The 12,868-nt window shown below is 31.8% G+C and overlaps 1 protein-coding gene across 1 annotated transcript; it reads left to right on the forward strand.

Annotated features, from left to right (window-relative positions):
• Nucleotides 1-1,814: 1,814 nt before the first annotated feature.
• Nucleotides 1,815-12,300, forward strand: LOC132755802 (heat shock 70 kDa protein 12B-like). Its single transcript, XM_060746722.1, has 6 exons — nucleotides 1,815-1,921; nucleotides 2,497-2,622; nucleotides 6,882-7,185; nucleotides 7,411-7,629; nucleotides 7,832-7,967; nucleotides 11,084-12,300. Exons 2-6 carry the CDS (start codon nucleotides 2,582-2,584, stop codon nucleotides 12,139-12,141), a joined length of 1,758 nt encoding a protein of 585 aa, XP_060602705.1. The 5' UTR covers nucleotides 1,815-1,921; nucleotides 2,497-2,581; the 3' UTR covers nucleotides 12,142-12,300.
• Nucleotides 12,301-12,868: the final 568 nt, after the last annotated feature.

Here is a 12,868-nt window from a genome sequence, read left to right on the forward strand (position 1 = left end):
GAGAGGAATAAGAATCCCTAAAGAAAGCCCTTACACGGCACAATTGAAAATGTTGCAGGCTCGGTTTGATTGAGCCTGTTCATGGTTTACTTTCTCTAAGTTATGGAAGGAAATGTTTGACAGTAAAATATTATATTATAATTGTAATATTATATTACAAGCTATACACATTGAAGCATCGTCTCCTATTAAATGGTAACAACGTGTAACACTAGTATGTCCAATTCTACATCTAAGAAGAACAACTTGATCATGATGGTTAGGGAGAAAAAGATGATGATATATCAAGACCAGGGTGGATGTCATGAAGTCTGTAAAATAAAGATTTGTCCCCATTTAATTTCCATTCAGATGAAATAAGTTTATTTATTGGGGGTTTAGAAATCTAACTGGTAATCTATCGAATCTACTGAATGAGAACTTAAGGATTCTTAAGCCAAAGCATCTACCTTTTCATTCCCTTGTATGTATACGTGGCTGGGGATCCAACATAGTTAGACTGACTTAGTTTTCAAAATATCATGAAATCCCAAAAGGAGTTTCTTAACCGATAAGGAACAGGACAGATATACAAAATAGGTAAAAAATACTTAAAAAACGCTAAATCAACTAAACTGAAAATGATTTAGGCTTTGGTGATTGTTTATTTTTTGTATTGGTAATTGCAAGCTATCGTTCAATTCCCTTATATCCCAACTTACTTTCACGTGATGAATTATATAGATCGAAATATGAACCATATTAAAATCAATATTCTGGAACTGTTTAAAAATAAAAAATAATCACCATTTGCTTAATTTTGCGTTTTTTGTGTTTGTCTGTTTGTTTGTTTGTATTTTTGTTGTTTTCTTCTTTTTTTTCAAACAATCAATAGGCAATTTCTTCAACACTGTATTGAAGAAAGTGAACCAGTTTTACAATTAGCTAGATGGTCGGAATTCCGTCAATAACACGCCGATATGTCCACTTTCTAGTGTAACGTTATTAAGTTTGCTCTTACTTTTAAAAAGGTAATAGTTGTAACCGACTGCTTTATTCCTCTGACCTGAGTCACAGTGACCTCTAATTGTTTAATTTCTAAGGCCGACGCATTAATCACTCGGCCATGTCGCCACAAAATTAGGCAAATTGACGGAGGAATAATAATTTAACAGTCAGAACTATAAAATTTACAAAAATGTTACAAAATGTTTGGTATATCACCGTTCAACCCGTGTGGAACAAGAGTTATAAGTCATGATCATAAAATACATACATGATGATAATGGAAATAATTTATAAAGAGTATAAAACCATATTTCTTTTGTCTGTAGTTTACAAAATTACTGTTGAAATCTTGATGAAAAAAAATAATATGAAAGAACTATACTTGTATATTCATTAACAGCAAATTGCACGAACTCATTGCTTAACAGTTAAAGTCCTACAAAAAATAATAGAATAATATCTTATTTCTGTTTACATGCACGATTCATGTATATTAAATAACAGAGACATTCTATATTTCCCTTCTTTTAACAATCAATCGTGAGATAACGAAAATGACATTATTTGCATTTCATAAATCTTATGAAAATATTTTGTAACACATAAATTTATGCCTTTTAAGTTTGGGTTCATTGTTTAATTTGATTTGTTTTACTTTTTTCTGATATTTCAATGGCAGATGACTTACACATAAGTTTGACAAATCTTATTTTTACAATCAGTTCATATTTTACATTATATAACGTATTACTGTGAATATATAAATAGCATATCAATGACTATATTATATTTGTTATGAAATACATGTAATCTTATACCTCCATGTCTTTTATCAGTGTATTTATCGATTTATAATAACGATCCTAATAAAGGTGTCCGAATGAATCCGTGTGACGTAAAATTATGGGGAAGGAAGTAAATAAACATTGAAAAGGTTGTCTTCTTTTTTTTTAATAAAACATGTTATTCATTTTTTAAAATCTTTTAATCATCTTTCAAAGTGTTTGATGTTTCGTTTCTGATCAATTTGATTACATTTTTGAGGATTTGCAGTTTAACGTATGTTTTGATTTTTTGTGTTTTAATTACGCTTTACATTTTCAGAAAATACAAAAAAGAAAGTAGATTCGCTAGCAATACAATAAGCACTGGAAAGAAATTGTACATCAATTTTTTTTTATAAAATACGGAGAAGGCTTTCACCGAAGAATTGTTTCATTCGGTTTTCTTTTTTTTTAAATCAGTCTACTTTCGATTTTGCCCAGTTTGTCAGATACATGTATGATTGTTGATTAAACAGAAGTTGCAGAATAGCAACTCAGACATTTTTTTTGCTGGCTGACATGTTTTGACATTTAAGCAAACTATCTAAATAATCCTGGTTAGAATTACTTTCATTACAATGAAAAAATATTATATTTTATATACATGTTTATGTAGCAGTGTTACAACTCACACATGATGTACCTCAAGAACATTTCTATTTTCATATATAACATTGCCTTCCAGCATTTAGATCAACTAAACGTCGAATATTACAAAATGCGATATTTAATGGTCTAAACTTACTTAATGAAATACGTCCAGAATCCATATGGCTACCTGGTGGGAACAGACAAACTACACGGGAACGAGGTTTGTGACACCTGATTCTTTCGTTTTGAATGCTTCATTTATCATATTTTTAGTTAATGCAAAGTAACAATAAATTCCATTATGTTGTTCACAATCGGCATTCAAACTCCTCGAAGCGGTTACTTCCCTTTATAAGTACACTAATCACTGCCACCAAGCGTGTCACGTGACAGTTTAGGACATTGATGGAAGACAATTCGATTTCCTTTTACTTGTACATCATTTAATATCTACCGGTATAAACAGAAAGACCTACATAAAGTGAATGTAATTTTGAACACTTCATATGGTGTTCATAATGCAGTTGAACATGCAGTTGTTTTAGGCAAATTAGTGAAACATTTGGACCATTAGCCAATTTAAATATAATATTGAATCACAGTTTTAGTGTGAACTCAATTTACAATAATATTGTCATTCAACAGGCCAGTCATTTTTTTTTACAAGTGGTGGGCTGTTCAGGTACAAAATCAAAGCGTTTTTGATATTCCGCGGAATATTGTAATAGTACCTAATGTGGTATAATGTATCACTATATTGAAGATATAAATGACTTATATGTTATGTGTATGTTTGAAGCATACTTTAATGTAATTGGGGCTAAAAACAGCTTTATGTAATTACACAAAATGTCCTGTCTTTGCTAAAATGATCTTGTCAAAATATTTTGTGATATAGTAGTAGTAATCATTAAAATTTCTAGTTCTAAATTTTGAGTGTGCAGTTATTGCAATAAAATACTACTTTTTTTGTTTTAACATCAATAATATACATGAATGAAGCTCTTTTGACATTTTAATTCTTTAATTATTATGTTGTGACCTTATTTTTAAACTTGCTTTTATATTCTGTGCTAAAAAGAGCAGTCTAAAATCGAGGGAAGTGAAATAAAAAAGTAGGTTTTCATAAATTCCACAGTAAAACTTTTTGAAACTTAAGTATTTGTTTCCATAGGTATGTTACATAATTTTGGTGTAGTGCTTATGTTTTGCCCAAGCTGTTTTTCAAGTGGTCGAACATGTCAACAAATTTTGTTCAAACTATGTTATTCATTTGGTAAATGTTATTATTTTGATATTTTTGTACACCACAATAAACAAGCAATTATCATAGTATTGCAAGCAATCCATAAGTCCCCTACTGGTAAGAACCCCAGCAACATTCTGATGGGCCATTGGCCATTCAATTTTACCAGTGAATGAATGGCATGAATGAACTTAAATCTTTTGAGTTCTAAGTTTGTCTATATCACAGTAATGTGCTATGTTTCTGTGCCTAGTAAGGAAATTATGTTTATACAACCTTGTCATATTATCACGATGTGGGATTTTAAAGTAAATCCTATAAGGAATGAAGAAGTTGGAGTAAAAAATACCAATTTCTCGAAAAAAATCTAAGTTCAAGGGGGACATAATTCTGGAAATAGTCTTGCTAGAGTATTTAACCTTCTCAAAAATGTTGAGTGATAATAAAAAACATATATATGAAGTTTGAAGTAGATACATTAGGAAATAAAAAAGTTATTTAAAATAATAAAGAAGTTATTTAAAAAAGACAACATTTTTTTTTCATAAAAATTCTAAGTTCAAGGGAGGTAATACTGATAATTTTTGTGCTAGAGTTGTAAACCTTGTCACATATGATGTGGTTGATGACCAGAAACTTATATTTAAAGTTTGAAGTAAACACCTTAAGAGATAAAGAACTTGTGGTGAAAAAGCTGAAAAAATTTATATCAGAAATCTTGAAATTCAGGCTATTTGTTGCCATAGCAACCAGAATTGTCAACATAGGAAGAAAAGAAAAAGATGTGCATAATCTCCAGACTGCCATCTACATATATTTCAAGTTTCATAAAAATATTTTCAGTACTTTTTGAGTTATCACTGGATCCAGTTTATGTGTTAAATTTGCCATATTTTCAGACTATTTGTTGCCATAGCAACCAGAATTGTCAACATAGGAAGAAAAAAAAGATGTGCATAATTTCCAGACTGCCATCTACCCATATTTCAAGTTTCATAAAAATATTTTTAGTACTTTTTGAGTTATTACTGGATCCAGTTTATGTGTTAAATTTGCCATATTTTCAGACTATTTGTTGCCATAGCAACCAGAATTTTCTACATAGGAACAAAAGAAAAAGACGTGCATTATCTCCATACTGCCATCTATCCATATATCAAGTTTCATAAAAATATTTTCAGTACTTTTTGCGTTATCGCGGGATCCAGTTTTGTGGACGGACTGACAGACGGACGGACAGACGGACGGACAGACGGACGGACGGACAGACGGACGGAGGGTAAACCTAAAGTCCCCTCCGGTTAAACCGGTAGGGGACTAAAAACAAACACACTGATATCAAAGAAGTTTTCTTTTATTGATTTTTTAAAACAAAGACTGGTTTTACTTTAACATGGTGCTCGGACATTCTTAACCAATTTGCTGATGGGGGAGGGGTATAAACTGAAAATGTTTGTAAAATTCTTAAATGACGATAAACTTTAGTGAAACTTCACAAACAAGTGTGTTTATGGATATAGATGATATAAATATCCACCATTAATCTATTCTAAAACATGCTCATTAGAGTCTGGAGGTGAGGTGAGATTTTCTTGTAGATTGTTTTTTTTTCCCTTGGCAACAGTAGGTTTTGGGCTTAAAACGGAATTAATTGCAACTGTTTTGACTGACTATTGCGGAAGAGATAGTTTCATTCTAGATTTGCAATCCAATCTCATAAAAATCAGCCCTAAATAACGCTCCGCTTTTAGATCTGACCATGCCCCAATACAAAATCATTTCTGGTGACATTTCACACAGCAAATCATCGGCGAGCTTTCATAATTTTGAAAGCGATCTAGTTTCTAATTTTAACCCTGGGAAAACCAATACTGTGTATGTATTTTCCACAATTTTGAGAACAAACATGACGTTGTCCATATAGCCGACTGGTAAACTGGCATAACAATCTTGCCCATTTATAATTGACTCAATTACCTCAAGCAAATTTGTTAAAAATTACTTCAAACATTTTTTTTTAATTACTACAAACATTTTTGTAACAAAGATTAAAAAGTTAAACCACGGATAGCGGTATTTTGTTACCTTTATTATTGTAAATGTAAAAACCAATCTAAGCCAAATAATAAGCAGAGATCACTGTGTGGAGATTATTTCCTAGCATACGCCTTTAAGCGATTTCTCGTTCTTTTTATCATTTTCACATATTAATATTTCTGTAATCAGATTGATAAATAGCTTGCTTATCTGACTATTTTTACACGTCAAATATATATAAATTTTGTGACATCTTCATTCTATTTTAGTCCGGTAATAATATGTAATAGAAAGAAACTATCTGATTTGTTCGAGGGGGCGTAGCCTACAGATTATAAATTAGATCTGTATACCCAGTTTTTAGCAGTTCTTTCTGTTTTGTATCATAGGTTAAAATTCACTTTCCCTGTCGTCAATATAGGTAAACCCAAGAAAATAACCAATGAACTATCATATTGATAATATATTTTCATCATTCTCTTACCCTAATGAAGCTAATCAACGATCATGCTCTATTGATATCCATGACAAACAATGAGGTAACTGGAGTGCGCGTAACTAATACCTGTACTCTAGTTATCGCACTGTGCATATTTATTGATATGCGATTTAACACGAACACTTTTCAATGAAAAGGTATCCAAATTGTGATACTATAAACGAAAAAGGACTCATAACAAGTACAAATATTATTCAATAGTAGTTGTACATCATTTTTTTTAACATTTCTAAAATGATTAAAATAGACAGAGTAAGCGTTCGTTAAAGAAATGTTATATTCGATTTAATTTAAAAAGCTTACCGCCAGTTTCGCTTTATTCGTCAGGTATACGTGAATTTAAGAACACAAATCCTGAATTTATGAAAGTAAAAAGGCGACCCTTTCCTTTAGTATGTTTAGTTGGCTCCTTTGAGTTAATTTTAAATTCAACGTCGCATAAACTGAACAATACTGATTAAACTTTTTGTAAAGTTTTAAAAGATATGTTATTTTGTTGTAAGAATGAATTATGATTGGATAGTTGCATCAACGCATGAGATTAATTTTATTACTTGAAATTGTAGCAATTCACAACGATATAGTGAAGAACAATTCTTTTCATGTTTTAAACGCTTACTGCATTTCAAGCATATCATAGCATGAAAATATATCAGAGTGGTAAAATTTCCCATTAGTTTTCATTTTTCTTTTTCAGTTCTATTAACAAGGATGCTCCGAGATTGCTTGTTGTTGCATTTGACTTCGGAACAACATACAGTGGATATGCTTTTTCATTCCGGGATGACCCGTTGAGAATCCAAAGCAATCAAGGATGGATTGCTGGCAGTGATCAACTCATCTCATTGAAAACACCAACATGCGTTCTTCTCAATCAAAGACAAGAGTTTGACTCATTTGGATTTGAAGCTGAAAATAAATTTGCAGACCTTGCCGAAGACAATAAGCACCATGGTTGGCTTTTATTTCGTAGGTTCAAAATGATCCTACACAATAACGAGGTATATTTGATCTCATCACAATCACTTCATTTGATAATTTAATTGTATTTGACTATTTGTTTTTCCTGCACCGAAGCACAACCTGACATGAATATAAACTCTGCTGCTTGAAACTGAAAATATGCGTGTGTATTGCGTAGCTTAATTAATGATAACAAAGACTTTAAGCGTATGTTTGATATATACTGTTTACACATTTATCTAAATATATTTGTATGTATGCAGAACTTATCAAGGTCAACTACCGTTGAAGATATTAATGGAAAATCAATGCCTGCATTGACTGTCTTTACAATGGCAATCAGATATCTAAAAGACCATTTTCTCGAGGCTCTCAACAAACAGAAGACAGGAATTGAAGACAAAGACATACAATATGTTATTACAGTGCCTGCATTATGGAATGATAAAGCCAAACAGTTTATGCGGGAAGCAGCAGAAAAGGTTTACACATTTTGCAAACAAATATATTATATCAATATTTAATCAATTATCTTTTTGAATTTATTTATACTATTAAGTAAAAATTTAAAGTTTATTCAGAAACCTTCACAGGAAAGCAAGTAGAAAACCCTTTATGAATAGTTTTCTTCAAAAGGATAACTTTGTTTATTGTTTATTTAATGTTTTTGATATTAATCAAAAGGCTGGAATAGCAAAGACACAACTAAAGTTGTCTTTCGAACCTGAAGCAGCCTCTATATGGTGCCAAACAATCTCGACAGACATAAAGGAAAGTCTCACTAGATCAGGAAAACAGTACATGGTCATTGACCTTGGAGGTAAGGAAATAAATGTCAATAAAACAACTTTTTTCAGACAAAAGGCATAACGTACACCAGGTGTACAGACAGAGTTGAGTTTGTTTTGCTTGCGATGTGATTCCTTGACTTTTGTTGTTAACTCAGGATATATAATCACGTGGTTACAGTTGTCTATTGGTAAGCTAATAGTTAGTCACAATTAGTAGCGGCGCCCGTAATTTTCACCTGTAAAACTTTTTTTTTCGACATAATTTTTTCCTTCTTTTTTGTCTATTTCCAGTTTAACTGGTGGCGGAAGAACTCAGTTGCCCCTTCGTGCATCATTTCATGCACGAAGGACCACCTGAGTAGAGCCAACGGCGTTCCGTAAGCCAGGGAGATAGCTTTCTTCAGACTATCTGGACCATGTTCCAGTTAACATAACTGCCCATCGATTGTATTTATTTAAGCCATGCTTTGTTCACGGAGATATTCGAAGCTTTTAAACCCGGTGCAACAGCGAAATAAATGAATGAATGACCAGATACTGCCAAACTAGGTTTAGAAATTACCAAATTTATCTTTAAATTATTTTCATATTTGTAATATATAACATTAACTTAATTATTTATAGTTATACAATAGAATAATATGCAAAATAACAAAATGGTAATTAAGACTAAGAACTAAATTCAAATAGAAATAATGAGGATCCTTTGTAGAAAATGGCAACAGAAGGCACCGCTTAACGGGTCATAATTACGTACAACTTTTCAAATATTTGTAGAATAGTGAACACAACACAATATCATATGCGAACTAGAATATAGGTGGATCAGCAATACTAGTCAAGCCGACAAATATATCTTATTTTGTACAGAACAATATAATATCCCTATCCCACGTATGATTCTGATAGAAACGTCTGCCACTAATAATTTGGAAACTACATTGTCCTATGTTGGACATTTTTGACTATCAAAAGACACGTTTCATAGCTCAAAAGAATCAATTAGATGTTTATATTAGAATGGAATTAAACAAAACTCATTACACGTAATATGTTCTTCACTGTTACTTTTTAATTTTTTATGTTCTCCACTATAACCATTTTGGTGTTTGGTATAGTATTTGGTTCCTGAAGCCAGTGCGTTTGGCAATAGCTGGTCGTTTACTTATTTGTTCCTCACTTTAACAGTGTTAACATGGCTCCAAAAGAAAAAATAACATTCTCCGCTAGAAATTTCTCTTCACGACCTTTTAACATTCCACTGATTTTATGTGTACAATTTTGGTATTTCTGGACATGCATTTAGCTGGAACATGGGCTACATTTAATTAAAGAAAGGGAAGAAATATCGACAAAAGAATATTACATCCAATTTCAGATGCCGCCATTAACATTTACTAACTTTTACTATAACTATACATCACGTGATAATAAACCCTTTGTTAACAACATCTTTAAACTTGTATGGGATGTGCCATTTATAAGGCTCTACCTTAAATGGTTTCAGTTCATTGCATATCTTAAATTTGACGCTGAATAAAGATTTTAGAAGAATAATTTTAACAATCTCTTCCTACAACCCTACAAGACCTAGAGCTTTGATATATTATGTTAAGCTATATCTGTTGAGCATTTACTAAATTTATCTATCACTCTGGTGTCACAATTGGCACCGACTCGGAAGTGTCTTTGATTTAACATTTTAGTTCTAAAAACTCAATGTATACCTCTACAATAGCAGTTAAAATCCTAACCCTTGTCCCATCCTGCCTGTCTTTTTATTTAACATAGACTTGTTAAAAAATCTTCTTTTTATGTGCACTGTTCATCCTTAAATATTTGTATGCTTTTAGAAAGAAGCCCACAAATCAGAATGTACAAAACACGACACTAGGGTGAATATTGGCTCAGAAATCAATCTGACGAATATCATTCTGTAGAAACTAAGAAGAACTCATGTTCTTATAGTAAAAAAGGCTCTTGATTTTAAACAGTCTTATTTATGTCTTATAAATTTCATGTTATATTATTTTTTGACTGCTTCCGAAAGATCCAGATTTTTAAATAGAAAAAAAAAACAAAAATCTTCTTCAGCTTAACTATTTAGTGTGTATTTGTCAATAAAATCTCCTCCGCGTCCTTCAAATCATGACTATGGGATAAAAATTCGCCATGTCACGGATGTCACTTGATTTTACTTTGAGGAAAAAACGTTTTCTCCGTAAATTAAGTACATTTTCTGTGTGTGCAGCATTGTAGAATCTTGTTCAAATGTTGTATACTGGTGCCTCATATTTCCGTGTTACCCATAATTCCAAAGTATTAGGCATAAACAGTCTCAAGTGCCTTCTAGACTTCATGCACCTGCCAATAGTTTTACTTTTACTTATTTATTTTACTTTTATCAAAATGCTACATATACGGCTAAGAAAACTTATTATCTTTTTCAGATTAAGATCAAAGTAAATTATTTCACAATTTTACTTTTAGTTTTCATACTTTTTTAAGACAATTCTCTTTGTTAAACAACCATTGTGTTATTTGATAAATGCCATAGAGAAAATACCCACTTTCAGACGGGGCAAGGAATAGATGAACTAAAAAATAAAGATTACTATTGGTTTTGCTTTTGAAACTGTTAAAATGGAATTGCCTTGGAAATATGAGAACACATCTTAACTCACTTGGCTGGTACATAATTGCTTACATGCAAACATTACATGGAATAAACTATGGTGTAATTGACATGTCTATGCTACAATATTCAACGTTTTTTCTCGAATTTTATTCGTCTAACTTTTGTTCATTCACTGTGTTAAAACAGTTAAGTACCACAGAAATATGAGGCACCGGTATAGTATGAAAAGTAACTTTAATAAATAGTCCGGCCAAAATTAACTTTATAATCATTAAAATGAACTAATTATGTATTATTTATAATATGAAGATTCTTGGTTTAAAAAAGATATTTGACAATTTATTCTTGCAAAGTTCCCTATTTAGATAAGATAATCATTAATTGAAAAGCTTAATTCATTGTATTTCTTCACATTTACTTTTCTGGACAATGTATCGACGCGTAATATATGGAAGAGTATACATTCTTTAAAAGATGAATATAAATATGTTTGCAATTGGTTTCCAGGTGGAACCGCAGATATATCTGTCCATGAAAAGCAAATTGATGACACTTTAAAAGAACTACATAAAGCAAGCGGGGGACCCTGGGGTGGCACAATTGTTGACGACAATTTTATAGAATGGGTCACAAAAATTATCGGGAAATCTACAATGCAGAGATTTAAAGATGAGCAAATGGAAGACTACTTCCAATTGTTAAGAGAGTTTGAAATAAAAAAGAGAAATATTAAAACCGATTCAACGGGAAACATAACATTCAGACTGCCTGCATCACTGAAATACCTGTACCGAAAAGATAATAGGGATACATTGAAGGATAGAATTGTCGCAATGGGATTATCTGACGTTGTAAAATATAACGGGGACAAACTGAGAGTGGACGCTTCGGTCATTAAGCAGTGGTTTGAGCCTCCTATTTACAACGTGATTCAGCATGTACAACAGATTCTTTCAAAACCAAATATGCAAAAAGTCGAGACGATTATTTTGGTTGGCGGATTTGGGGAGTGCAAATATGCCCAAGACATTTTAAAGAAGGCAATGCATGACAGGAAAATCTTTATCCCAGAAGAGCCAGGTCTTGTTGTTCTCAAAGGTGCAGTACGTTTTGGACATTTCCAAGAAATTGTTCGCTCGAGAATAATGACCCACACGTACGGAATTGGTGTCGTTGGCGAATATGATGAGCAAGAATATCAAAATGCAGGTGAAGTATCTTTTCATCGGGATCGCAATTTTGTTGATATTGTTGTATTTGACATAATAATAAGAGCTGGAGATGAAACAAGTATAGGGAAAGTCATTACTAAAGGCCCATACGTACCATCCGCACTACATACAACACATTTTGTAATCTACACCACAGAAACCTTTGATCCAAAATTTGTGACAGATCAAGGCTGCAAACAAATTGGAATGCTTACTGTATCACATGCCAATGGACGGTGCCAAGATGACAACCCACTTATGGCTTCGTTTATATTCGGAGATACGGAACTGTATGTGAAGGCTGTGAATATAAGAACGAAAGAAGAATTTTCTACTTATATAGACTGTTTATAAAAAGTGCTTGCATGTATCAAATTATCCTGTAAGACTAGGTTCCTTATATTGGTTGCAATTAGCGATTATGGTCTGTATTTAAATAACATTTTAATTAACATTGAAAATGTAATACCATTTATATTAAAGGTATACTATGCTCATCCTTGAGTAAAATATTCTAATCAAAGAAATTTATTGAAATATATGAAATTCTTACTAGGTATGTCTTATTTGAATTAAAGAATAAATAAACTATGTATGGTAAGCCTTTAACTGGTCTTTTCTTAAAAATACTGCCACTTTTTTAATGGCGGTATATATTAATATTGTGACCACTTATCGTGTGAAGGAGTTTAAACATAATATATCTACATGTATTTACAAGAGACTGTGTAGCAATTATCAAAATTTTCTAATATCAAATTTGAGCATAATATAACTTTAATTTTGTTTTAATTTTTATTTGCGTGATTGGTTGTTGTTTTCATTATATATTGATTACCACTTATTGTTTGTACCAAACTCGTTCGAAATGCAACCGTAGAAAATGGTACTTTATATGATGTTTCATCAATTTCTTACAAAATGCAATTTTTTGTGACTAGTACTCGCAAAATAATTGTCCAAACTGAAAATGCTGGTTGATTTTTGAGTTCTTGTGACAACTATAAGCACATGAATGGAAATATGGTATAAGCGACATCAATTCTCTATTCCGCGTGGGCTGCAACAGGTCTTGTATGAC

This window comes from Ruditapes philippinarum, unplaced genomic scaffold (assembly GCF_026571515.1).
Source record: "Ruditapes philippinarum isolate M1 unplaced genomic scaffold, ASM2657151v2 ctg2752_1_1_1_1, whole genome shotgun sequence".
In the NCBI taxonomy this organism is placed as follows: Eukaryota; Metazoa; Mollusca; class Bivalvia; order Venerida; family Veneridae; genus Ruditapes; species Ruditapes philippinarum.